General features: G+C 47.2%; 1 protein-coding gene across 1 annotated transcript; it reads right to left on the bottom strand.

Moving 5' to 3' along the window:
• Window positions 1–2,486: 2,486 nt before the first annotated feature.
• krtcap2 (keratinocyte associated protein 2) lies at window positions 2,487–15,283 on the bottom strand. The gene is made up of 5 exons (XM_059979972.1): window positions 15,134–15,283; window positions 9,428–9,582; window positions 4,799–4,862; window positions 4,029–4,095; window positions 2,487–2,730 (listed from the first exon to the last, which is right to left on the bottom strand). The coding sequence occupies exons 1-5, from the start codon at window positions 15,135–15,137 to the stop codon at window positions 2,616–2,618; spliced, it is 405 nt and encodes a 134-aa protein (XP_059835955.1). The 5' UTR covers window positions 15,138–15,283; the 3' UTR covers window positions 2,487–2,615.
• Between the last annotated feature and the right edge of the window lie 10,020 nt (window positions 15,284–25,303).

The raw sequence follows: 25,303 nt of genomic DNA, 5'->3' as shown, positions 1-25,303 counted from the left end.
AGGGATACTGCTTTCCTGCAGCCGCACTCCTCGTAAACACACTCAGTGGTAGGGAGGCTGTTGCCTGTGATGGACTGGGCTGTGTCCACTTCCATTCCAGGGTATTGGTGTTTCCATACCAGACCTTGAGACATCCAGTTAGGATGCTCTCCACTGTGTATGTATAGAAGTTTGTCAGAGCTTTTGATGACAAAATGGGCGATTCCAAACCCCAGACTGCCTCCCCTCTGAACAGTGACCAAGTCTACAGTAGCCAGAAAAGCTCAGGGCAGCGAAGAAGACACTTGACACACTGGCCTTCGTCAGCCAGGGCACTGAGTGGAGGAGTGGGGATGTTACGTTGCAGTTGTGTAAGATGTTGGTGAGGCTGCATTTGGAGTACTGTGTGCAGCTTTGCTCACCTGCTGTAGGAACGATGCCATTAAACTGGAAAGATTTATGAAGCTGTTAGGACTGTCTGAGTTATAGGGAGAGGTTGGATAGGCTGGAGCTATATTCCTTGGAATGTCAGAGACTTAAGGAGGTTATAAAATCACAAGGAGGCATGGATAGTGTGATTGCACAGTTTTTCCCCATGTTTAGGAAATCAGAATTGGAGGGCACAGGTTTAAGATGAGATGGGAAGAGTTAATAGGACCTGAGGGGCAACTTCTTCCAGACAGAAGGCAGTGGGTAAACAGCACAAACTGCTGGATGAGGCAGGTACATTAACATTGGAAAGACATTTGGCGAAAGGTCAACAGGCCATGCACCCAGCTCAGATGGCTGCATGGATGAGTCAGTTCAAAGGGCTTGTATCTACTGTCTAACTCCATGACTTCTTGCAGCTCAAGCAACATTCCCTGATCATGACACAGAGCTTATTCAATCCACGAGCAGTGCAGTCCCATTGGTCTTGTTCCTGTATAACTCCTGCACCTTTTCTCTCATCTCTTCAACACTTTAGTTTCCCACACTGTGATTAACTCACTGGCCCCCAGCCATGCCACATGTCGTTTGGATGTGGGAGGAACTGGAGCACTTGGGGAGTAGCCCACATAGTCACAGGGAGAACATGCAGACTCCACACAGACACACACACAGGGCCGGAGGTTGGAATCAAACCTGCGACCCTGGGAGTGTGAGGCAGTGGTTCTGCATCACCCCAAAGTATAATCTTGAATATCTTCAGTGACGGAGCTTCTAGGGGGAGAATATTCTAGAGATTCATTCCAAGCTATCCAACCCCTGTGAATAGCTTTCTCCCCATCTATGCCCTCAATGCCCGACCCTTTATTCTGTGACGGTGCTCCCCGGTCAGCCAGCAGAAACATCCTCCCTAAACCCAAGAACAGCTTCTGCCTCACTGTTATGAGATTACTGAAGCATCCCATCTCTCACATCTGCAGACTTTGAACACTACCCCCTCCCTGTTACTGCTGTCAGCGCAACCTCGGCCAGTCTCTGTATGGTTCTGTTGTTGCATGCTTGTTCATGAACTTACTGCTGCCTGGCCTGTTTGCTTCACGCGAGCAAGGAATTTCAGTGCACCCTGGTGTCGCTGAGCAGGATGACAATTCCCAACCCCTGCAGCTGACACTGACCGTGCCAGCACTGTTGAGCACTTGCTGGTAGCCAGCCTCACACCCTCTGCGTCTCTCCCTGGGGATCTGCACCCTCTGTAAGATCCTGCCGCATCTTTGCGGAACTGGAACTGTACCACTGCTGCAGAGTTCCACACGGACTCTGCTGTTCCACACCCCCACCTTCTTTCCCACTCTGACTGCCTAGTGCTCCTATCTACGTTGAATGCCGGTGAAACACCTCCACTTCCACATTCTCAGCCACGAGTTCCAATCCCTCTGTGGTCTCACCCCTCCCTGTCTGTGTAACACCCTCCCATCCCTATCATTTCCTACAAAATGCTGGTGGATATGAAGAGATTTCCTTTCAGTTAGTCCTGACGAAGGGTCTCGGCCCGAAACGTCGACAGTGCTTCTCCCTATAGATGCTGCCTGGCCTGCTGTGTTCCACCAGCATTTTGTGTGTGTTGCTTGAATTTCCAGCATCTGCAGATTTCCTCATGTTTGCCCTATCATCTCCTCCCCACTCCCCAAGGGCCTCCCCAGCTCCTACACTCATCTCTGTCCTGACCTTGTCCTGATCTACACCCCTTCCCATCCAGACCTGCTCCCCATCCCCACGGCTCCACCCCATCCCCATCACACACCCTCCAAACCCTTACACCATTGTTTGTCCCCTATACTCCCTACCCACCCCACCATCCCTCCAGTTCCCGCACCCCTCGCTGTCTCTCATTGAGCAAATTCTGGAGAGGCAAAAACAGGAGATTGAGAGAGAGAGAGGAAGGAGGATGGTCAGGGTGGGAGAGAGGGGGAAGGGGAGGGGACAATGTGACCCCTCCCTTTCTGCCTCCACTGAGCGGCAGGAATGACCTCCAAACCCCACAGACACCACCCTAATTAAGCATCTCACCAACTCTCTGAGACAAATTAAACCGTTCTTTATTCCAGCAAGGACAGTAACAGCGGGGACCAACCAGGGTCTTGGAAGGAACGATGTGTTCCTGCGCCCCCTTCCCTCCCCCACCCTGCTCCCACTCCCCAGCACCAGGCTCAGTTCTTCTTCTTCTTGGGTGCTTTGGGGATGACTGGGGGTGGGGGGGCCACCTGGTAGAGGGCCGCCGATAGCCGATTCAGGTAGTACAGACCCAACATGGAAAAGATGAAGCTGTGGGAAGGACGGAGAGAGTGAGGTCAACCATAAAGGCCATGAATCCTGACCGCGCTCCACCCCACGCCCAACCCCAGGTCACTGCGATCTTGCTGTCTTTTTTCTTACACTGTAAGATCCCATGAGTCGGGAGGAGGGTGGTGTGATACAGGAGCAGATGCACAGACCACCATTCAGCTGGCTGCAGTAGTGCGGGGCAGCCATTGGGTCCAACTGCCCCGCCACCAACCCCACCTCGAGACAACTCTGTGGAGGTGTACACTGGTGAGATAGATTGGCTGGTCGCAGCAGCAACCTCACTCTATATCAGCAACACCAAGGAAATGAGTGCGTACTTCAGGAAGGGGAAGTCAATCTTCATCGAGAGGCATCAGTCATCTCAGAGTATCAACCCTGGGCCCAACACAAGGAAAGCACACTTCATTAGGAGTTTGAGAAGATTTGGTAGATTCGACACGTGTGCAGTGGGGAGCATTCTGACTAGTTCTATCGCTGCCTGGTGTGGAGGCTCCGGTGCAGAGGATCGCAAGAGGCTGCGGAGGGTTGTAGACAGCCAGCTCCATCAGGGGCACAACCCTCCCCATCATTGAGGACATCTTCAAGAGGCAATGCCTCAAGAAGGTAGCATCCATCATGAAGGGCCCTCACCATCCGAGCAGGGTAAGTTGAAAGGAGACGCACAGGGCAATGCCTGTTTCTTTTTGAGTCTGAAATGCACTGCCAGGGGTGGTGGTGGAGGGTTATGATAGAGGCTCTTAGGGAATGGAGAGATATGGATATTCTGTCAGCAGAAAGGACTGGTTTATCAATTTGGTTATTTGGAGATACAACATGGAACAGGCTCTTCAGGAACAACACGCCACACGGCACAGCAACCCTAGCCTAACCACAGGACAACTTACGATGACCAACACATCTTTGGACTGTGGGAGGAAACCCACACATTCACACAGACGGAGCTGGAATTAAACTCCGAACAGGTTTGGCACAGACATTCAGGCCATAGGACTTGTTCCTGTGCTGTGTGATCCAAAGGAATGATCTGATTGGTGGGTTAGAGCAGTTGTCACTCCTGGTGATTGAAACAGGGTTGGTGAGGAGGACCCTATTATCACTGGTCATTTTGCAACAAAGGTACAAGACACTAGTGTTAGAGTACACCTGAGGGTCAAATTCTATCCGTCTCATTAATCCATCAAGACAATTGATGTCTCAGCTGCAGATGTACTAGGTGGGAGGCCCCAGCTCCTCCCAGTGATTTCCGTCATCGAGGATTAGCACACGGATGCACTTACCAGGTGGTGACGCAGACTCTGTGGATCAGTGCGGAGGCGAACAGGGACAGCAGCAGGCACAGCGTGACTGAGGTGGGGGGGGGGGGAGGGTAGAAGGTCAGAGTAAGGTTTGTGGATGGTAGCAGCACTGCAGACAAGACTCATAGTAAACCACTGACCTCAAAGAAAATGTAAACACTAAACACCCTCTCTGAGACCCCCTGTAAATACTGCTGATACACTGAGGCCCCTGTAAATACCAACACTTTCCCCATGACCCCCTGTAAATAGTGACACACCCCCAGGACCCCCTGTAAATAGTGACACACTCCCCGAGACCCCCTGTAAATACCGACACACTCCCTGAGACCTCCTGTAAAAACCAACACAGTCCCCGAGACCCCTTGTAAATACAAACAAACTCCCCAGGACCCCCCTGTAAATACCGACACACTCTCCGGGAACCTCTGTAAAAACCAACACGCTCCCCGGGACCCCCTGTAAATACTGACACACTCCTTGGCACTACTTGTAAATATCAACACTCTCTCAGGGAACCCCGTAGACACCGACACGTTCCCCAGGATGATGTGTAGATACCAATACACTCCCTAAGACCAATCCATCCCTCCCTTCAACATTGACACACTCCTTGTGCTTCCATTTAAATACTGCATCCATCCCATGGTCACTGCCACAGGTATCTCTCAGCCCACGGGGTACAAGGACAGAGTCTAACACCTTGTAGCAATCCCACACCCCCCACTAGCAACCGCGAGACCGGGACTTACTTTCAGGGAATATCTTTGCCTGGAATCCTTTGCCAAACACCACACTCTCCAAGTTGTTGAAGGCCTGTGTCAGTGGAGTTAAGGGTATGCTGTGCCGAGTTGTCCCACTCACCCAACAAACCTCCCATCCTGGCAAGGGCACCTCCCCACCCACTCCTAACACTGCACTACTCAACACCCCACTGCCCTTGCCTGGATGTGGATGGGAACACCAGTCATCAGCAGAGCAGGCAAGCCAATGTGCTCACTGTCAACTCTGTGTCTCTCATAATCTATATACCTCTCATCCTTCATCACTCCAAAGAAAAAACTCGCACAACCTATCCTCATAGGATATGCTCTCTAATCCAGACAGCATTCGGGTAAATTTCCTCTGCACCCTCTCTAAAGCTTCTACATCCTGCCTATCATGTGGCAACCAGAGATGAACACAATACTCTAGGCGTGGTCTAATCTGCGTTTTATGGATTACCTCGTGGCTCTTGAACTCAATCGCCCGACAAACACACCAAACGCTTTCTTAATAAAGCAGACATGAGGATGCTGGAAATTCAAGCCACACACACAAAAGTGACTTACAAATCTCTTCTTTCAGTTAGTCCTGACAAAGGGTCTCGGCCCAAAACGTCAACTGTACTTCTCCCTAAAGATGCTGCCTTGCCTGCTGCGTTCCACCAGTATTTTGTGTGTGTTGCTTTCTTAACAACCCTATCAACTTGCCCAGCAACTTCAAGGGATATACAGTGCCTTGAAAATGTATTCAGCCCCCACAACTGTCTCATTTTCTAAATTTAAAGTATATTGCAGTAGGATTTTTGAATTCATCTACACACATTTTGTATCATGTCAAGTCATATGAAAACCTGTCAACAATTTACTAAAAATTAAAAACCAAAATTGTGAGGCTGGAAAGGCATTCATTTTGTTTGTAATCCCTATGCTAACTTTCCTCAGGTGCAATACTGTATATCACCTTACCAACTTGCCCAATTTGCTGGTGTAGAGAATTGGAGGATCACTTGTTTTCAATGAATTCATAAGAATAAGTAACCCCTCTCTCTGTAAGGTCCAATGTATAGTAGATTTTCAGCAGACCAAGCCGAAATGAAGACAAAAGAGCATTCAAAACAAGTCAGGAAATGATGGGAGTACAGATCTGGGTGAGTGAACAAGACCATCTCAAAGGCACTGAATACTCCTCGCAGCTTAGTGCATTCCAGCGTGAAAAATATGAAACCACAGCCACAATGCCAAGGTCAGGCTGCCCCTCAAAACTTAGTCACCAGAGAGGAATTGCACTTGTAAGAGAGGCTACTATACTAACACGTCAAAAATCATTGGGTGAGCTGCACAAGTCAGCGGCTGCAACTGGACATGAAGTTCATGGTTCTACAATCTCTCAGCCCTTGCACAGAAAGGGTATTTATAGAAAAGTGGCAAGGAAGCAGCCCTGGCTTAAAAAAAAACATATCCTTGCTTGCAAAGATTTTGCAAAGCATCACTTAGAAAATACTGAGAAGATGTGGAAGAAGGTATTATAGTCAGATGAGACTAAAATAGAACTTTTTGGCCTCAACACTAAGCAGTACATTTGGCATAAATCTCATACTATGCTTTAGCAAGGTAATACCATCCCTACTGAAGAGTATGGCGGAGGAAGTATCACGTTATCGGGATGCTTTTCAGCAGCAGGGATTAGAAATCTGGCCTGGATTGATGGGAAGATGAATACTGCTAAATACAAAGAGATCCTGGATAAAAACCTACTAGCCTCGTCCAGAAAGCTTAAACTGGGGAGGAAGTTTGACTTTCAGCAGAATAACGACCCAAAGCACCCTGCCAGAGCAACCATGGAGTGGCCTCAAATGAAGAAAATTAATGTCTTTGAGTGGCCCAATCAAGAGTCCTGACCTTAACCTGATTAAATATCTCTGACAAGACCTCAAGATTGCCGTCCACTGCTGCTCCCCCGACTAACCTGGCACAGCTTGAGCAATTTTGCAAGGAGGAATGGACAAATCTTGCACCAATTTGCAAAACTAATAAAGAGACTTATCCAAAAAGACCACTGGCTGCAATAGCTGAGAGGTGGTTCAACCAAGCAGTGAGCAAACAGGGATGAATACTTTTGAACTGCTGACATTTCAGTTTTTGAATCTTTAGTTTTTACACGCTTTATAATTTTCCGTTGTTTTGGACTCTGCTGTGAAAAAGGGAACATATGATTTACAAATAAAAATTCTCAGTTATCTTGATGAAAATCACTGGTTGTAACGATAAGGTCTTTTAAGAGACTCCTGGATGGCTACATGGAGCTTAGAAAAATAGAGGGCTATGGGTAAGCCAAGGTAGTTCTAAGGTAAGGACATGTTTAACACAGCTTTGTGGGCCGAAGGGCCTGTATTGTGCTGCAGGTTTTCTATGCAATACTCATTATGTGAACAAAGGCTTGGAGACTGAATACTTTTACAAGTTACTGTATAGATCTGGACACTAAAATCTCTCTGTTGCTCCATAATGCTAAGAATCTTGCCACTAATCTTACACCTTGCCTTCAGTTTCAATCTTACAAACTGCATCACTTCATTCTCTTCCAGATTGGACTCCATCTGCCACTTCTCTGCCAAGCTCGATTCACACTATCCATAGCACCACCAAACATTTGTGTCATTTGTAAATGTCACCATCCCACCCTTCCACTTCCTCATCTCAGCATTTATAACAAGAACAAGAAAACACACACTTCAGGCCAACTAGTCCATGCCAGCCATGATTCCTAGTCCCAATGGGCTATGCCAGTCCCATTTGCCTGCAATTGGCCCACAAGTGTCTTTTAAATATTGTTCATGTCCCTGCCCCAACCACTTCCTCTAGCAGTTCGTCCCATATACAGGGTGAAGAAGTTGCCCCTTAGGTTCCTACTAAATCTCTCCCATAGAACCATAGAACATTACAGCACAGAAACAGGCCTTTTGGCCCTTCTTGGCTGTACAGAACCATTTTTCTGCCTAGTCCCACTGACTTGCACCTGGACCATATCCCTCCACACACCTCTCATCCATGTACCTGTCCAATTTTTCTTAAAACATGGAGAACTCATCCAGTGAGGTGTTAAGGGTGGACTCCCCTCTCGTCCGAAACCTGTGCCCTCTAGTTCTCAATTCCTCAAGCCCGAGATAAAGACTGTGCATCCACTCTATCTCTGCCCCTCATGATTTTTACCCACCTCTATAAGTTCACCCCTCAGTCTCCAATACGCCAAGGGATACAGTCCCAGCCTGTCCAACCTCTCCCTATAACCAGCCCCTCCAGTCTTGGAAGCATCCTGATAAATCTCTGCACTCTTCCCAGCTTAATAAAAGCTTACCTATCCAAAACTGAATACAATGCTCCAGGAGCGGTTTCACCAACATCTTGTATGTATGTCCCAACTTCTGTTCTCAGTGCCTTGACTGATGAAGGCCAGAATGTCAAATAACAACTTCTTCAACGTGACATTGTATTCTCAGAGAACCACGTGCCTTTAGGAATGGGGTATGAAAGGCAGATCCACAGAAGAACCAGATGGGGCGGGGAGGTGGACTGATGGACTTAGGGGATACTGGCAACTGACATCAGGTAAATATCCAACCCTTGCATCAGTACTGAGAAGGTCGAGAGAAGAGATGCAATCTAGTGAGGTGGGAAGGAGCGGCGAGATGGAACGGGTGATAAGTGGATCCAGGTGAGACGAGGAGAAGGTGATGGGCCTTTATTATCCATTTTTCCCTATCATCTATCAATTCCACTCCTCCCCAGCTGGTTCCACTCATCACCTACCAGACCCTGCTTCACCCCCTTCCCTCTCAACTCTTTATCCCACCCACCTTTATAGGGAGGCATGGTAGCATAGTGATTAGCACAACGCTTTACAGTGGCACTGATCAGGGTTCCATTCCCGCCGCTGTCTGTACATTCGCCCTGTAACCGCACGGGTTTCCCCCAGGTGCTCCAGTGTCCCCCCATATGCCAAAAGTGTACGGGTTAGGGTTAGAAAACTGTGGGTATGCTATGTCAGTGCCAGAGGCTTGGCAACACTTCCTCCTGCCCCAGCACCTCCTCAGGCTTCTGTTGGCAATTGACACAAACAACACATTTCATTGCATGTTTCCATGTCTGTGTGACAAATAAAGCAATTTTTAATCCCCTGGGCAGGAGGTACAGAAGTCTGAAGTCCTATGTCAATGGGTTCAGGAACAGCTACTTGCCTTCAACCATCTAGTTATTGAACCAACCGTCAGAGCTCTGATCACTACCCCAGCAACAGAACACTACAGACCACCTCTCTCTGATTATGCTTTTTGCACTAATATCCTGTCTTGCACAGACTATTTTATGGCACCCACATGTCTGTGATGCTGCTGCGAGTTTTTCATTGTACCTGTACCTCACCATACTTGTGCACACAACAATAAACTACTCTCGATCCTAATCGTTAACCGCTCCTCTGCCTCCACAACTGCTGCCTGACTTGCTGAGCTGATCCGGTGGTTTGCTCCAGATTACGTTGTATCCTGCTGTTCAATTCCTGCGAGGCGTTCAGCACCATGACTAATTCCAACGGGAAGTAGGGGTCTGGTAAAAGGATACAGTCAGGGAGAAGATGAAGAGGACCGACCCCAGGAATCCACCCAATATGGTCAGCCACTCAGAAGAAGCCAGCTGCCGACTATACATCTGCATCCCGGCAAAGAGCAGGAGGGTGAGGAGGGATGAGAGCACAAGCGAGGACTTAGTGCTGACCGCTGGAACACAACAAAGAAACACTGTTAGCAAACCCATGGTAACCACAGGCTGCACATCAAAAATCTACCTAACACATCAATGCAATCTTAAAGAAGGCATGCCAGAAACTCTATTTCATTAGGACTTGAATGTCAGCAAAGACTCTAGTGAATATCTACAGACGTACGGTGGAGAGCATTCTGACACCTGGGGGGGAGGCTCCGATGCCCAGGATCGCAGGAGGCTGCGGAGGGTTGTAGGCTCAGTCAGCTCCACCACAGGCACAGCCCTCCCCTCCATCGAGGACATCTTTGAGAGGCAGTAACTCAAGAGAGCAGCATCCATCATTAAAGACCCTCACCACCTGGTAATTGCTCTCTTCTTGTTACTATCGGCAGGAAAGATATGGGAGCCTGAAGATCCACCTCAACAACTCGGGAAGCTTGACCACCAGATTTCTGAATGGTCCATCGACATTACCTCATTACACCTTATTTTTGTTGTTTATAGAAACTTTATGATCGGACTACTGCTGCAAAACAAATTTCATATCATTTAAGACAGAGACGATCTTTGATTCATACAAGGGATGTGAGTGTTTAATTTCCAACTCCTAGCTGCCCTTATGAAGGTGGTGGTGACTTGTCTTCTTGATCTGGCAAGGTCCTCGAGGTGTGGAGTAGGTGTTTCGGGAGGCAGTTCCGGGACCTTAACCCAGTAACAATGAAGGAAAGGCAACATACATTCAGTGGCCACTTTATTAGGTACAGGAGTGGAACACGCCGTGGTCTTCTGCTGCTGCATCCCATCCATGTCAAGGTTCAATGTGGTGTGCAATCTTCTGCAAACCACTGTTGTATCACATGGATATTTGAGTTACTGTTGCCTTCTTGTCAACTGGAACCAGTCTGGCCATTCTCCTCCGACCTCTCTAACAAGGCATTTCCACCCACACATCTGCCAATCGCTGGAATTTTTTCCGTTTTCCCACACCATTCTCTGTACAATCTAGAGACTGTTGTGCACGGAAACTCCAGGAGATCTTCAGTTTCTGAGGTACTCAAACCACCCCGCCTGGCACCAGAATCAGGTTTATTATGTGATGTGAAATTTGTCAACTTAGCAGCAGCAGTTCAATGTATTATATAGAAGGGAAGAATAAATAAATAAATAATAAAATACAAATAATAATAATAATAATAATAAACAAGCAAATCAATTACAGTATATGTATATTGAAAAGATTTTTTAAAATGTGCAAACAGAAATACTGCATATTAAAAACAGTGAGATAGTGCCCAAAGCCTCAATGTGCATTTAGGAATCGGATGGCAGAGGGGAAGCTGTTCCTGAATTGCTGAGTACATAAGAACATAAGAGATAGGAGCAAGAGTAGGCCAATCGGCCCCTCAAACCTGCTCCGCCATTCAACAAGATCATGGCTGATCCAATCTTAACTCTAGTTATCACCGAATCCCACAAGGCAACAGTGCCAACCAACAGGGCACCATGCCGCCCATTTTATTTTATTATTCATCCCGCCCAAACCCATGTGATCACCCGGGGGAAAAAAAAACGATTTGCCAATTGAGGAGAAAAAATCCGGAAAATTCCTCTCCGACCCATCCAGGCTTTCGAAAACTGGTCCAGGAGACCACATGGCTGATCTAAACCTAGCCTCATGTCCACTTACCTGCTCGCTCACCGTATCCCCTAATGCCATTTTTATCCAGGAAAATGTCTATCTCCATTTTGAATTTATTGAGTGTAGTAGCTTCCACAGCTCTCTGGGGCAGTAAATTCCACAGCCCCACTACCCTCTGAGTGAAGAAATTTCTCCTCATCTCAGTCCTGGAACGGCATCTCCTTATTTTAAGATTATGCCCCCTAGTCCTAGTTTCACCCATCATTGGGAACATTCTCCCCGCATCCACCCGATCAAGCCCCTTCACAATCTTATGTTTCAATAAGATCGCCTCTCATTCTTCGGAACTCCAATGAGGAGAGTCCCAGTCTACTCAACCTCTCATCATACATCAACCCACCCATCCCCGGAATTAACCTAGTGAACCTTCTCTGCACTGCCTCGAGAGCCAGTATGTCCTTTCTTAAATATGGACACCAGAACTGCACGCAGTACTCCAGGTGTGGTCTCACCAATACCCGGTACAACTGCAGTAAGACCTCCCTGTTCTTATACTCCATCCCCCTAGCAATAAAAGCCAGCATTCCACTGGCCTTCTTGACCACCTGCTGTACTTGCATACTAACTTTTTGTGTTTCCTGCACCAGGACCCCCAGATCCCTTTGCACAGAAGCACTTTCCAGTTTCTCTCCATTTAGATAATAACTTGCTCTATTATTTTTCCTGCCAAAGTGCGAGACCTCACACTTGTCAGTATTTGTCAGTATTTCATCTGCCAAATGTCTGCCCAATCACTCAGCCTATCTATGTCCCCCTGTAGGGTTTCAATGTCCTCCGCACTCATTACACTCCCTCCCATCTTTGTGTCATCAGCAAACTTCGATACGTTGCACTTAGTCCCTTTCTCCAAATCAATATAGATTGTAAAGAGTTGGGGTCCCAACACCGACCCCTGCGTAACACCACTAGTCACCAACTGCCAGTCTGAGAATAAACTATTTATCCCAACTCTGTTTTCTGTTAGAAAGCCAATCCTCCACCCATGCCAGAATATTATCCCCAATCCCATGATTTTTTACTTTAAGTAATAATCTTTGGTGTGGCACCTTGTCAAATGCCTTTTGGAAGTCCAAATACACCACATCCACTGGTTCCCCTTTATCTACCCTATATGTTATGTCCTCAAAGAACTCCAACAAATTTGCCAAACATAACTTCCCTTTTGTAAAGCCATGCTGACTTTGTCCTATTAAGCTATGTTTATCCAAATGCCCTGTGTGCCGTCAGGCTCCTGTACCTCCTATCTGGAGGTAACAGTGAGAGAAGGGTGCTGGATGTCCTTAATAATGGACGCTGCCTTTCTGAGACACCGCTCCCTAAAGATGTTCTGAGTACTTTGTAGGCTAGTGCCCAAGATGGAGCTGACTAGATTTACAATCATTCCATGGTCAAAATCACTTAGATCACATTTCTTCCCCATTCTGATGTTCGGTCTTACAAACAACTGAACTTCTTGACTATGTCTTTATGCTTTTATGCTGATTAGATATTTGCGTTAATGAGCAGGTGTACTGTTGTACCTAAGAAAGTGGCCACTGAGTGCATTTCAGAGTGTGTGACTCAACTTCCAGGTGGTCATGTTACCCTTCTCCTTCCAGCTGGTGGGTTTGGACAGCGCCACCTAGGGAAATCTTTGTGGCACTGCGTCCTGTCAGGGTGGCGAACATACCATGTGTGCCTGAGGTAACACACACAAAAACTTTGCTGGCACACGGCGTGCAGTGCCACTCAAATCTTTAAACTCCACGCCTAACAAAAATGTACACAATGATTACCTTTACTGCCAAGTGAAGCAGCGAATGATTTTTTTTGAAAGCTGAGAGATCAGGGAGATGCTTTTGCAGGAAACATCTCACGCCGGCTTGGCACCAGCTAGACAGTTGCGAGACACGTTTTGAAATCCTCACACACCTGATGTACACATTTGGTATTTGGATAGTAAACAGTTACAGTAGCAATACTATTTAGAAATGACCTGCTGAGTTGCTCCAGCATTTTGTCTGTGTTGTTCTGCATTTCCAGCGTCCACAGAATCTCTGGTGTAAATGGCACTATCTCTCAGCCTTGACTGTTTATTCCCCTCCATAGATGCTGCCTGACTTGCTGAGTTCCTCCAGCATTTTTGTGTGCTGAGACCATTCATCAGGAGTGCCAAGAATCTATTTTATTATACTAGGGAACCTTTCAATAGTGTTCTTAACAGCGGGGATGAGGCCGTCTTGATGGTGTGTGCTCTCAGGCTTCTGCACTTTCTGCCAATCCGGGGCAGGGGGGAGAGAGAAGAAAGATGTCTGACGTAGAATCTTTGGTTATGCTGACCGCTTTACCAAGGCAATGAGAAGTACAGGTATGATCATATTCGTTACTCTTGATTCCAGAATCTACCCTCATGCCTGCCTTGTTCAGTAAGGTCATGGCTCCACCTCCCCACCTCTTAGTGTTCCCGTCACCCTCGATCTACCCCAATTCATGGCTCTGGTCTCCTTCAACCTGGAAGTTCCAAGTCTGGACCTCACCCTGCTTCTTGCCCACGAAATGCTGGAGAAACTCAGCAGGTCAGGCGGCAGCATCAGTGGAGGGTAATAAACAGTTGACATTTCAGGTCGAGACATTTCATTAGGACAGGAAAGGAAGGGGGCAGAAGCCAGAGGGGGAGGGGGAAGGAGTACAAGCTAGCAGGTGAGGGATAAGGCGTGAGGGTAGAGCTGTAGATTGAAGAAAGAAACTGGGAGTGGATAGATAAGAGAATTGAGGGCTGAGGAGATCTAATAGGACAATGAACCATGGAAGAGAGAGGAGGAGGAAAACAAGGAAGGTGCTTGGCAGTGAGAATTGTTGTTCCTCCAATCCGAGTGGCTTCAACGTGGTGGTAGAGGAGGCCACATACAAACAAAAAGGGCCAAGGTGCTCACCAAAGCAGTCCCCCGATCTGCATCAGATACAATAGATGAACCCAGCAGGCTCAAGAGGTGTTACCTTACCTGTAAGAACTGTTTGGGGCCCTGAATGGTAGTGGGGCATAGAGGCAGCTGTAGAAGTTGTCAGGCTTGCAGGGAACCAAAGAGGGATGAGTGGACAAAGCAGTCACGTAGAGACCGATCCCCATGGAAAGCAGAGGAGTGGGGTCAGGAAGCGAAAGATGTGTTTATTGGTAAGGTCCTGTTGGGGAATGACGTGCTGGGTTCAGAGGCTTGTGGAGTGGTAGGTAAGGACAAGGTCATCCTTTTATGGCAACAGGAAGGTGAGGTAAGGGCAGATGGAGGAGCACAGGTGAGGGCAGCATCGATGGCAATGGGAGGTTTAGTTAAGATAGCTGTGAGAGTCAGTAGGTTTGCAAATGATGTCAGTATGGAGACAGAGAGATCGAGTAAGGGGATTAGAGACCTGTCCCGCCCGCACCTTCTTATTCTGGAAGGGTCTCAGTCTGAACCATCAACTAACTGTCCGTTCCCCTCCAATGATGTTGCCTGATCTGTTGAATTCCATCAGTATTTTATGTGCTGCTAAAGTATCTACAGAACTGATGGAGGAAGTGTCAGAAATGGAGCAAGTAAAGTCGGCGGCAAATCCGATGACATTGACGAGCTCGGAGTGGGCGTAGGAAGCAGCACCAGTGAGGAGGGGAGGAAAAGTTAGTCTCACCTATTACCTCCCTCCCCCACCTTCCCATTCCGGATTTCCCCCCTTCCTTTCCCGGCCTGAAACGGCAGAGATCCCCCACCACACAGTTACCTGACATTGTGAATTATGTTTATCACTTGTCGGCCCTCCCACCCCCCACGTCTGGTCCAGCCCGGGCACAATGCTTCCCTCCTGCCCTCCTGCCCTCCGTCCCTCCGTCCCTCAGCCCCTCTCCTCACACTCACCCATCGCCTCGGTCGCGATCTACCCGGGGGGCGGGGCTTGAGCACGACCCCCACGTGACCTCCCGCGCCACGTCGCGCTTCGTCTTTGGCGGCCACTCGCGGCTCTCCGACAGGCGCATGCGCGGATTGCATGGGACCCGCCTGTTGAGGAGTGCGCAGGCGCAGTCAGCGCCGACCATTTTGCTGAGGGCAAAGTCTACTTATTGTCCGATTAACACACACGAAACGCACCAGGCAGCATCTATAGGGAGAAGCGCTGTCGACGTTTCGGGCCGAGACTCTTCGTCAGGACTAACTGAAAGGAGAGATACTAAGAGATTAGAAAGTAGTGGGGGGAGGGGGAATGCGAAAAGATAGGAGAAGCAGGAGGGGGTGGGATGAAGCTAAGAGCTGGAAAAGTGATACAGAGCTGGAGAAGGGAAAGGATCATGGGACGGGAGGCCCAGGGAGAAAGACAGGAGGAAGGAAGCACCAGAGGGAGATGGAGAACAGGCAAACAACTAAATATGTCAGGGATGGGGGAGGAGGGGCATTAACGGAAGTTAGAGAAGTCAATGTTCATGCCATCAGGTTGGAGGCTGGTATATAAGGTGTTGTTCCTCCAACCTGAGTGTGGCTTCATCTTGACAGTAGAGGAGGCCATTGATAGATGTATCAGAATGGGAATGGGACATGGAACTAAAATGTGCCATTCCCATTCTGATAGGTCCAGTGGCCACACATTTTAATTCCACATCCCATTCCCATCCTTTCCTTGCCTCGATGGGACAAATCTGCCCAGGCCCCATGCAGATACCATTGTAATTAGCCTTTCCCCAATTAAACCCCTTCTCCATATCGTCTGTCTTTATCCTTGTCCGTTGCAAAGCTAAAGGTCAGGGAGTTGTGGTCTTTGACTGCGAAGTGCCCACTGAGAGATCTGTGATTTCACGTGGTTCATTACCCAGTAGGGCCTCTCCTTTAGTTGTTCTGTCCACATACTATGTCAGAAATCCCTCCTGTACACAGCTAACAATTCTGCCCCACCTAAACCTTTTGCACTAAGGAGGTACCAATCAACATTGCAGAAGATGAAGTCATCCATGACAACAACCCTGTTATTTTTGCAGCTTTTCAACATCTGCCTCCTGATCAGCTCCTCCATGTCACTGTTGTATTGGGGGGGGGGGAATCTATAGAATACCCCCAATAGAGTAATTACTGCAGGGGGATGGGAACAAGGGCAGAGAGACAGAGGGGTGTAAAATGAGGATAGCAGCAAAAAGTAGTAAGGTGAAAAGTAAAAGTGGCAGGCAGGCAAATCCAGGGCAAAAAGCAAAAAGGGCCACTTTTCAACATAATTGTATAAGGGCTAAGAGTGTTGTAAAAACAAGCCTGAAGGCTTTGTGTGTCAATGCAAGGAGCATTCGTAACAAGGTGGATGAATTGAATGTGCAGATAGTTATTAATGAATATGATATAGTTGGGATCACAGAGACATGGCTCCAGGGTGACCAAGGATGGGAGCTTAACATCCAGGGATATTCAATATTCAGGAGGGATAGGCAGGAAAGAAAAGGAGGTGGGGTAGCATTGCTCATTAGAGAGGAGATTAACTCAATAGAAAGGAAGGACATTAGCCTGGAAGATGTGGAATCGATATGGGTAGAGCTGCATAACACTAAGGGGCAGAAAACGCAGGTGGGAGATGTGTAAAGGCCACCTAACGGTAGTAGTGAGGTTGGGGATGGCATTAAACAGGAAATTAGAAATACGTGAAATAAAGGAACAGTAGTTATAATGGGTGACTTCTATCTACATATAGATTGGGTGAACCAAATTGGTAAGGGTGCTGAGGAAGAGGATTTCTTGGAATGGTTTTCTGAACCAACATGTCGAGGAACCAACTAGAGAGCAGGCCATTCTAGATTGGGCATTGAGCAATGAAGAAGGGTTAGGGCAATCTTGTCGTGCGAGGCCCCTTGGGTAAGAGTGACCATAATATGGTGGAATTCTTCATTAAGATGGAGAGTGACATAGTTAATTCAGAAACAAAGGTTCTGAACTTTGAAGGTATGAGACGTGAATTAGCTAAGGTAGACTGGCAAATGGTACTTAAAGGGTTGATGGTGGACATGCAATGGCAAGCATTTAAAGATCGCATGGATGAACTACAACAATTGTTCATCCCAGTTTGGCAAAAGAATAAACCAGGGAAGGTAGTGCATCCGTGGCTGACAAGGGAAATTAGGGATAGTATCAAGTCCAAAGAAGAAACATATAAATTAGCAAAAAAAAGCGGCACACCTGAGGACTGGGAGAAATTCAGAGACCAGCAGAGGAGGACAAAGGGCTTAATTAGGAAAGGGAAAAAAGATTATGAGAGAAAGCTGGCAGGAACATAAAAACTGACTGTAGAAGCTTTTATAGATATGCGAAAAGAAAAAGATTGGTCAAGACAAATGTAGGTCCCTTACAGTCAGAAACAGGTGAATTGATCATAGGGAACAAAGACATGACAGACCAGTTGAATAACTACTTTGGTTCTGTCTTCACTAAGAAGGACATAAATAATCTTCTGGAAATAGTAGGGGACCGAGGGTCTAGTGAGATGGAGGAACTGAGGGAAATACATGTTAGTAGGGAAGTGGTGTTAGGTAAATTGAAGGGATTAAAGGCAGATAAATCCCCAGGGCCAGATGGTCTGCATCCCAGAGTGCTTAAGGAAGTAGCCCAAGAAATAGTGGATGCATTAGTGATAATTTTTCAAAACTCCTTAGTTTCTGGATTAGTTCCTGAGGATTGGAAGGTGGCTAATGTAGCCCCACTTTTTAAAAAAGGAGGGAGAGAAAAACCAGGGAATTATCGACCGGTGAGTCTGACATCGGTGGTGGGGAAAATGCTGGAGTCAGTTATCAAAGGTGTGATAACAGCACATTTGGAAAGAGGTGAAATCATCAGACAAAGTCTGCATGGATTTGTGAAAGCAAAATCATGTCTGATGAATCTTATAGAATTTTTTGAAGATGTAACTGGTAGAGTGGATAGGGGAGAGCCAGTGGATGTGGTATATTTAGATATTCAGAAGGCTTTTGACAAGGTCCCACACAGGAGATTAGTGTGCAATCTTAAAGCACACGGTATTGGGGGTATGGTATTGATGTGGATAGAGAATTGGTTGGCAGACAGGAAGCAAAGAGTAGGAGTAAACGAAACCTTTTCAGAATGGCAAGCTGTGACTAATGGGGTACTGCAAGGCTCAGTGCTGGGACCCCAGTTGTTTAAAATATATATTAACGATTTAGACGAGGGAATTAAATGCAGCATCTCCAAGTTTGCGCATGACACGAAGCTGGGCGGCGGTGTTAGCTGTGAGGAGGATGCTAAGAGGATGCAGGGTAACTTGGATAGGTTAGTTGAGTGGGCAAATTCATGGCAGATGTAATTTAATGTGGATAAAAGTGAGGTTATCCACTTTGGTTGCAAGAACAGGAAAACAGATTATTATCTGAATGGTGGCTGATTAGGAAAAGGGGAGATGCAACGAGACCTGGGTGTCATTGTACACCAGTCATTGAAGGTGGGCATGCAGGTACAGCAGGCGGTGAAAAAGGCAAATGGTATGTTGGCATTCATAACAAAAGGATTTGAGTAAAGGAGCAGGGAGGTTCTACTGCAGTTGTACAAGGCCTTGGTGAGACCGCACCTAGAGTATTGTGTGCAGTTTTGGTCCCCTAATCTGAGGAAAGACATTCTTGCCATAGAGGGAGTACAAAGAAGGTTCACCAGATTGATTCCTGGGATGACAGGGCTTTCATATGAAGAAAGACTGGATCGACTAGGCTTATACTCTCTGGAATTTAGAAGATTGAGGGGGAATCTTATTGAAACGTATAAAATTCTAAAGGGATTGGACAGGCTCGATGCAGGAAGATTGTTTCCGATGTTGGGGGAGTCCAGAATGAGGGGTCACAGTTTAAGTATAAAGGGGAAGCCTTTTAGGACCAAGATGAGGAAAAACTTCTTCACACAGAGATTGGTGAATCTGTGGAATTCTCTGCCACAGGAAACAGTTGAGGCCGGTTCATTGGCTATATTTAAGAGGAAGTTAGGTATGGCCCTTGTGGCTAAAGGGATCAGGGGATATGGAGAGAAAGCAGGTACAGGGTTCTGAGTTGGATGATCAGCCATGATCATACTGAATGGTGGTGCAGGCTCGAAGGGCTGAATGGCCTACTCCTGCACCTATTTTCTATGTTTCTATGTTTCCTGTTTCTGACTCACGACTCACCTTCATTACTGAGCCGGTGAGAAGGGCTCTGGGGAAACTCAGACACATTGGGACCGGATGGTGTTTTACCCCAGGGTGCTGAGCAGCCATGTGGTGTTCTCCAGCGAACCTTCAATCTGAGTCTCAGCCAGGAAATTGACTCTGGAAAACCTCATTTGTGGTCCCAGTACCCAAGAGGGGCCAGCCAAAAGTCTTGAATGACTACTGTCTAGTTGCCCTGACTTCATACATCATGAAGACCCTGGAGGAGCTGGTCCTGGCTCACCTCCAACCCCTGCAGTTTGCCTACCAGGAGCACATTGGAGTCAATGAGGCTGGCAACTGCCTGCCGAGCAGGGCCTACTCCCATTGGATAAGCAGGGCAGCACATTGAGGATCATGTTCTTTGTCTTCAATACCACTCAGCCCTCATTGCTGGGGGAGAAGCTCCGTTCAATGCAGGCTGGCACTTCCACTGTATCTTGGAAAATGGACTACCTGCCTGGCAGACCACAGTTAGTGCAACTACAGAGCTATGTGTCAGAGTAGCACTGGGGCCTGAAAGGGGACTGCATTGGCTCTCTTCCTGTTTACCATGTATACATCAGACTTTAAATACAACACTGAGTCACGTCTTCTGCAGGAATTCTCTGCTGGCTCAGCAATAGTTGGGTGTGTAAAGATGGAGCACTTCGTCAAACGGTGCAAGCTGAATCATCTGCAGCTCAACGTCAGTGAGACAAAGGAGAGGGTGATGGACTTCAGGAAACCAAAGCCTGCATTGCTCCCCATTACTATTGGTGGTGAGGACGTGGATCTGGGAAGGACCTACTGGTACCTGGGGGTGCACCTGGATGACAAACATGAGCGGAACACCAACACGGAGGCCGTGTACAAGAAGGGCCAGAGTCACCTATATTTCCTGAGGAGTCTGAGGTCCTTTGGAGTGCACAGGCCTCTCCTTCACATGTCCTACCAGTCTGTTTTCACTTGTATAATTTCCTATGCGGTGGTGTGCTGGGGCAATGGCCTCAACATGGCGATGCCAACAGGCTCAATATGATGATGATGGCATCCGTTAGTCTCGCGAGACCATGGATCTGCGCCTGGAAAGTCTTGCTCCAGTCCTCTCCAGGGCACAGGCCTGGGCAAGGTTGTATGGGAGACCGGCAGTTGCCCAAGCAGCAAGTCTCCCCTCTCCACGCCACCGGTGTTACCCAAGGGAAGGGCGAGGGCCGATACAGCATGGCACCAGTGTTGTCACAGGAATTGTCCCCATAATGAGTCAACCTACAGCCAGGGCAGTGATGACCCCTTCCTGTTACACTGTTTGTGGTAACTTACTTTTTTATTCATGCTGCTTCTCTTCTAATATTCATATATCTGTGCACTTGTAATGCTACCGTGACACTGTCATTTCCTTTGGGATCAATGAAGTGTCTATCTATCTTTCTGGAGCTGTTACACTATCCCTGGTGAGCAAAGTCATTCCTCACCTCCTCCACCTCCCTCCCTATCCCTCTGGAAACATCAAACATTCAATCCCGCCCGTGGTGAGGAAAAAGTTCAATGCGATTCCTCCTTGGTATATGCTGAAATGTAATGGAAGTCTGTCATTCAGAGTGCTGTTAGCTTGGAGAAGAATTCTTTTGGAAAGTACAAGGGGACCCGTTCACAACAATGTTTTGATAGAGTCAAGGAAGGACAAGTCTGCAGCCATAATAGTAGAAAGTCGTGAAAAAGATAATTTTTTTCTGGGGAAGGCAAGGTCATTGCGCAGGTATAGGTACCAAATGCGTGAAAAAGGACAAGTGGGGGGGCTTTTGAAGGGTATAAAAGGAGCATTGTCTTGGTGCAAGAGGAGAGATTTTTGTCCTCGGCTAGGCCATTGCTGGTGGCTAGTACTCAGAAAGGGAACAGAATGTTGTGTTTGAGTTAGTGAGAGTGAGAGAGGAGACAGGTGGTGTGAAAGTCTGTCGGCATTCCACAAATCAGCTCAGAGGATGGTCAGTATTAATTTGATTTCTGTACTGCTATTGGTTTAGAGATCTGTTTTTGCTTCCTGTATTACATTTGTGCTGGTTCTAATAAAGTGTTTTCTTGTGGCCTGAACACGTGTGTTGTCTCCTTTGTCTGCAAATACATACAGTGCCTATGAAAAGTATTCACCACCTTTGAAAGTTTTTATGTTTTATCATTTTACAACATTGAATCAGAGTGGATTTAATTTGTTTTTTTGACTCTGATTAACAGAAACAAATTCTTTGGTGTCAAAATGAAAACAGATCTCTACAAAGTGATATTAAATTAATTACAAATATAAAACACAAAATAATTTATTGCAGAAGTATTCACCACCCCCCCCCCTTTAATATGACATATCAAATCATCACTGGTGCAGGCAGTTGGCTTTAGAAGTCACATAAATAGTTAGATGGAGATTACCTGTGTGCAGTCAAGGTGTTTCAACTGATTGTAGTAAAAATACTCCTGTATCTGGATTGTCCAACTGCTGGTGTGTCAGTGCCCTGGCAAAAACTACACCGTGAGGACACAACATCCAAGCAACTCTGCAAAAAGGTTGTTGAAAAGCACAAGTTAGGAGATGGATACAAGAAAATTTCCAAATCACTGTATGTCCCTTGAAGTACAGTTGTTAATTATCAAGAAATGGAAAGAATATAGCACAACTATAAATCTGTCCAGAGCAGGCTGTCCTCAAAAACTGAGTGACTGTAAGAAGGGGACTAGTGAGAGAGGCCACCAAGAGACCCATGCCAACAAGCTTCAGTGGCTGAGATGGGAGAGACTGTGCATATAACTGTTGCCCGGGTGCTTGACCAGTCACAGCTTTATGGGAGAGTGGCAAAGAGAAAGCCACTATTGGGGAAAAAAAACTCACTTGAAACCTTGGCTAGAGTTTGCCAGAGGGCATGTGGGAGACTCTGAAGTCAGTTGGAAGAAGGTTCTATAGTCTGATGATCCAAAATTGACTTTTGTGGCCAATAGACTAAACACGGCACGTCATCAAAAACTCACCATCCCTACCATGGAGCAGGGTGGTGGCTACATCACGCTGTGGGGATGCTTCACTGCAGCAGGCCCTGGAAGGCTTGTGAAGGTAGAGGGTAAAATAAATGCAGTAAAATACAGGGAAATCCTGGAGGAAAACCTGATGCAGTCTGCAAGAGCACTGTGACTTTGGAGATGTTTTCCAGCAAGACAATGATCCCAAGCATAATGTCAAAGCTACACAGGAATGGCTTATAAACAATAAAGTTAATGTCCTGGGCTGGCCAAGTCAGAGTCCAGACCTCAATCCAGTTGAGAGTTTGTGACTGGATTTTCTGACACATGGGGCATGACCGTGCAAGTGGGTGGAGGTCAGCCAGTGAGAACAATGGGGGGTGTTTTAAAAGAAGACAGCTTTACAGAGCGGGCAACGGAATAGTGGGAGACAGGGTAGGAAGGCTTTGGCTCAATGAGGCTTCAGCGATAACAGGTTGAGGCAAGGTAGGTTACAGGCAGGTAGTATGTGTGTGAAGCCAGTTTTCTGTGCTCGGTCCTGGAGACTCCCAGCCTCCCAGATGGCCACATCTGCACCGGGTGTGTTGAATTGTAGCTCCCTGGGGACTGCGTTAGGGAACTAGAGATGCAGCTCGATGACCTTCGTCGGGTCAGGGAGAGAGAGGAGTTAAAGGCATATAGTCACACCAGGGACTGGGGAGACAGATAAGTGGGTAACAGTCAGGAAAGGGAAGGGCAGGAGTCAGAGGCTAGAGAACATCCTTGTGGCAGTCCCACTTAACAATAAGTACTCCTGCTGAGGGGGGGAATGGCCTACCTGGGGGAAGCAACAGTGGCTGTGCCTCTGGCACAGAGTCTGGCCCTGTGGCTCAGAAGGGCAGGGAAAGGAAGAGGAAGGCAGCAGTGATGGGGGACTTTATAGTCAGGGGGTCAGACAAGTGATTCTGTGGACACAGGAAAGAAACGTGGATGGTAGTTTGCCTCCCATGTGCCAGGGTCTGGGATGTTTCAGATCACGTTCACAATATCCTGAAGTGTGAAGGAGACCAGCCAGAGGTTGTGGTCCATATTGGTACCAATGACATAGGTAGGAAAAGGGAGGAGGTCCTGGAAACAGACTACAGGGAGTTAGGAAGGAAGTTGAGAATCGGACCTCAAAGGTAGTAATCTCAGAATTACTGCCTGAGCCACACGACAGTGAGAATAGGAATAGAGTGAGGTGGAGGATAAACGCGTGGCTGAGGGATTGGAGCGGTGGGGGCAGGATTCAGATTCCTGGATCATTGGGACCTCTTCTGGGGCAGGTGTGACCTGTTACAAAAAGGACGGGTTGCACTTGAATCTGAGGGGGACCAATATCCCGGCAGGGAGGTTTGCAGAGGTTATTGGGGAGAGTTTAAACTAGAATCACTGGGGAGTGAGAATCAAACTGAAGTGACGGAGGAAAGGGAGGTTGGCTCACAAATAGAGAAAGCTTGGAGACAGTGCAAGAGGGAGGATAGGCAGGTGATAGAGAAGGGATGTGCTCAGACCGATGGTTTGAGATTGTCTATTTTAATGTTAGGAGTATCATGAATGAAGTGGATGAGCTTAGAGTGTGGATCAGCACTTGGAGCTATGATGTTGTAGCCATTACAGAGACTTGAAGGGGCAGTAATGGCTACTTCAAGTGCCAGGTTTTAAATGTTTCAGAAAGGACAGGGAGGGAGGCAAAAGAGGTGGGGGCGTGGCACTGTTGATCAGAGATAGTGTCATGGCTGCAGAAAAGGAGGAAGTCATGGAGGGGTTGTCTACAGAGTTACTGTAGGTGAAAGTTAGGAATAGGAAGGGGAAAAATCTACTGGGTGTTTTTATATATCACCCAATAGTAACAGGGACATCGAGGAGCAGATAGGGAGACAGATACTGAGAAGGAGTAATAATAACAGGGTTGTTGTGTTGGGAGATTTTAATTTCCCAAATATTGATCGGCATCTCCCTAGAACAAGGGGTATAGATGGGGTGGAGATTGTTAGGTGTGTTCAGGAAGGTTTCTTGACACAATATGTAGATAAATCTACAAGAGGGGAGACTGTACTTGATCTGGTATTGGGAAATGAACCTGGTCAGGTGTCAGGTCTCAGTGGGAGAGCATTTTGGAGATAGTGATCACAATTCTATCTCCTTTTACCATAGCATTGGAGAGGGATAGGAACAGACAAGTTAGGGAAACGTTTAATTCGAGTAAGGGGAAATATGAGGCTATCAGGCAGGAACTTGGAAGCAGAAATTGGAAACAGATGTTCTCAGGGAAATGTATGTGTAAAGGGGGTTTCTTTCTTTTTCTTTGTTACTGTTGGGAAAGGGTTTCCTTTTGTTAACTAGCAGGAATGCTAATTTACTGATAACGAGAATGGTATTCCTTTGTAAACCAAATGGGGATTAATGTTCTTTCTTCTGAGTCTGTAGGCTTTTGTTGACGGGCTTTTGGGCAGATCGGCGCGAGGGGGTCGAGAGAGAGGACACAATGCTCTAAGCTGGGCGAGGATCGGACCCCAAAGGGGGGTCCGAGGCCGGGAGATTCTCCGAGGGGGGGGATGAAGCTAGATGTGCTTGGTTGACCACTCGGAGGGTCCTGAGCTGTTTGGAGAGTCGAGGAGTTCGGAGGGTCCTGAGCTGCGAGTCGAGGAGTTCGAAGGGGATCGAATGGTGGCCAGAAGACTTCAGTAATTGAGCTCCAACGGCTGTGCACGAAGTGGTTTGGACTTTGATAAGTTTGGCGCCTTTTCTTTAATTTTCTCTTCATATATACTGTATCGTTATTAACCACTTAGTTATAGTAACCTTTATAAATTGTACTCATTTAATCGCATATGGTGTACTGTTTGTTCTTTGTCGAGGCGGGGACATCACAC

Source organism: Hypanus sabinus, chromosome 9 (genome assembly GCF_030144855.1).
Source record: "Hypanus sabinus isolate sHypSab1 chromosome 9, sHypSab1.hap1, whole genome shotgun sequence".
NCBI classification, from domain to species: domain Eukaryota; kingdom Metazoa; phylum Chordata; class Chondrichthyes; order Myliobatiformes; family Dasyatidae; genus Hypanus; species Hypanus sabinus.
The sequence above is the reverse complement of the archived record's forward strand: the minus strand, read 5'-3'. Positions and strand labels throughout refer to the sequence as shown.

Bases quoted from the DNA above. Each gene is read 5' to 3' on its own strand.
- krtcap2 (XM_059979972.1), bottom strand. The intron at 4,863-9,427 runs GTATCCTTTTAC...CCACTGACACAG, and splicing joins TCTTCATCTTCTCCCTGACT to GCCTTCAACAACTTGGAGAG. The intron at 4,096-4,798 runs GTAAGTCCCGGT...CCCCCACCTCAG, and splicing joins GGCAAAGATATTCCCTGAAA to TCACGCTGTGCCTGCTGCTG.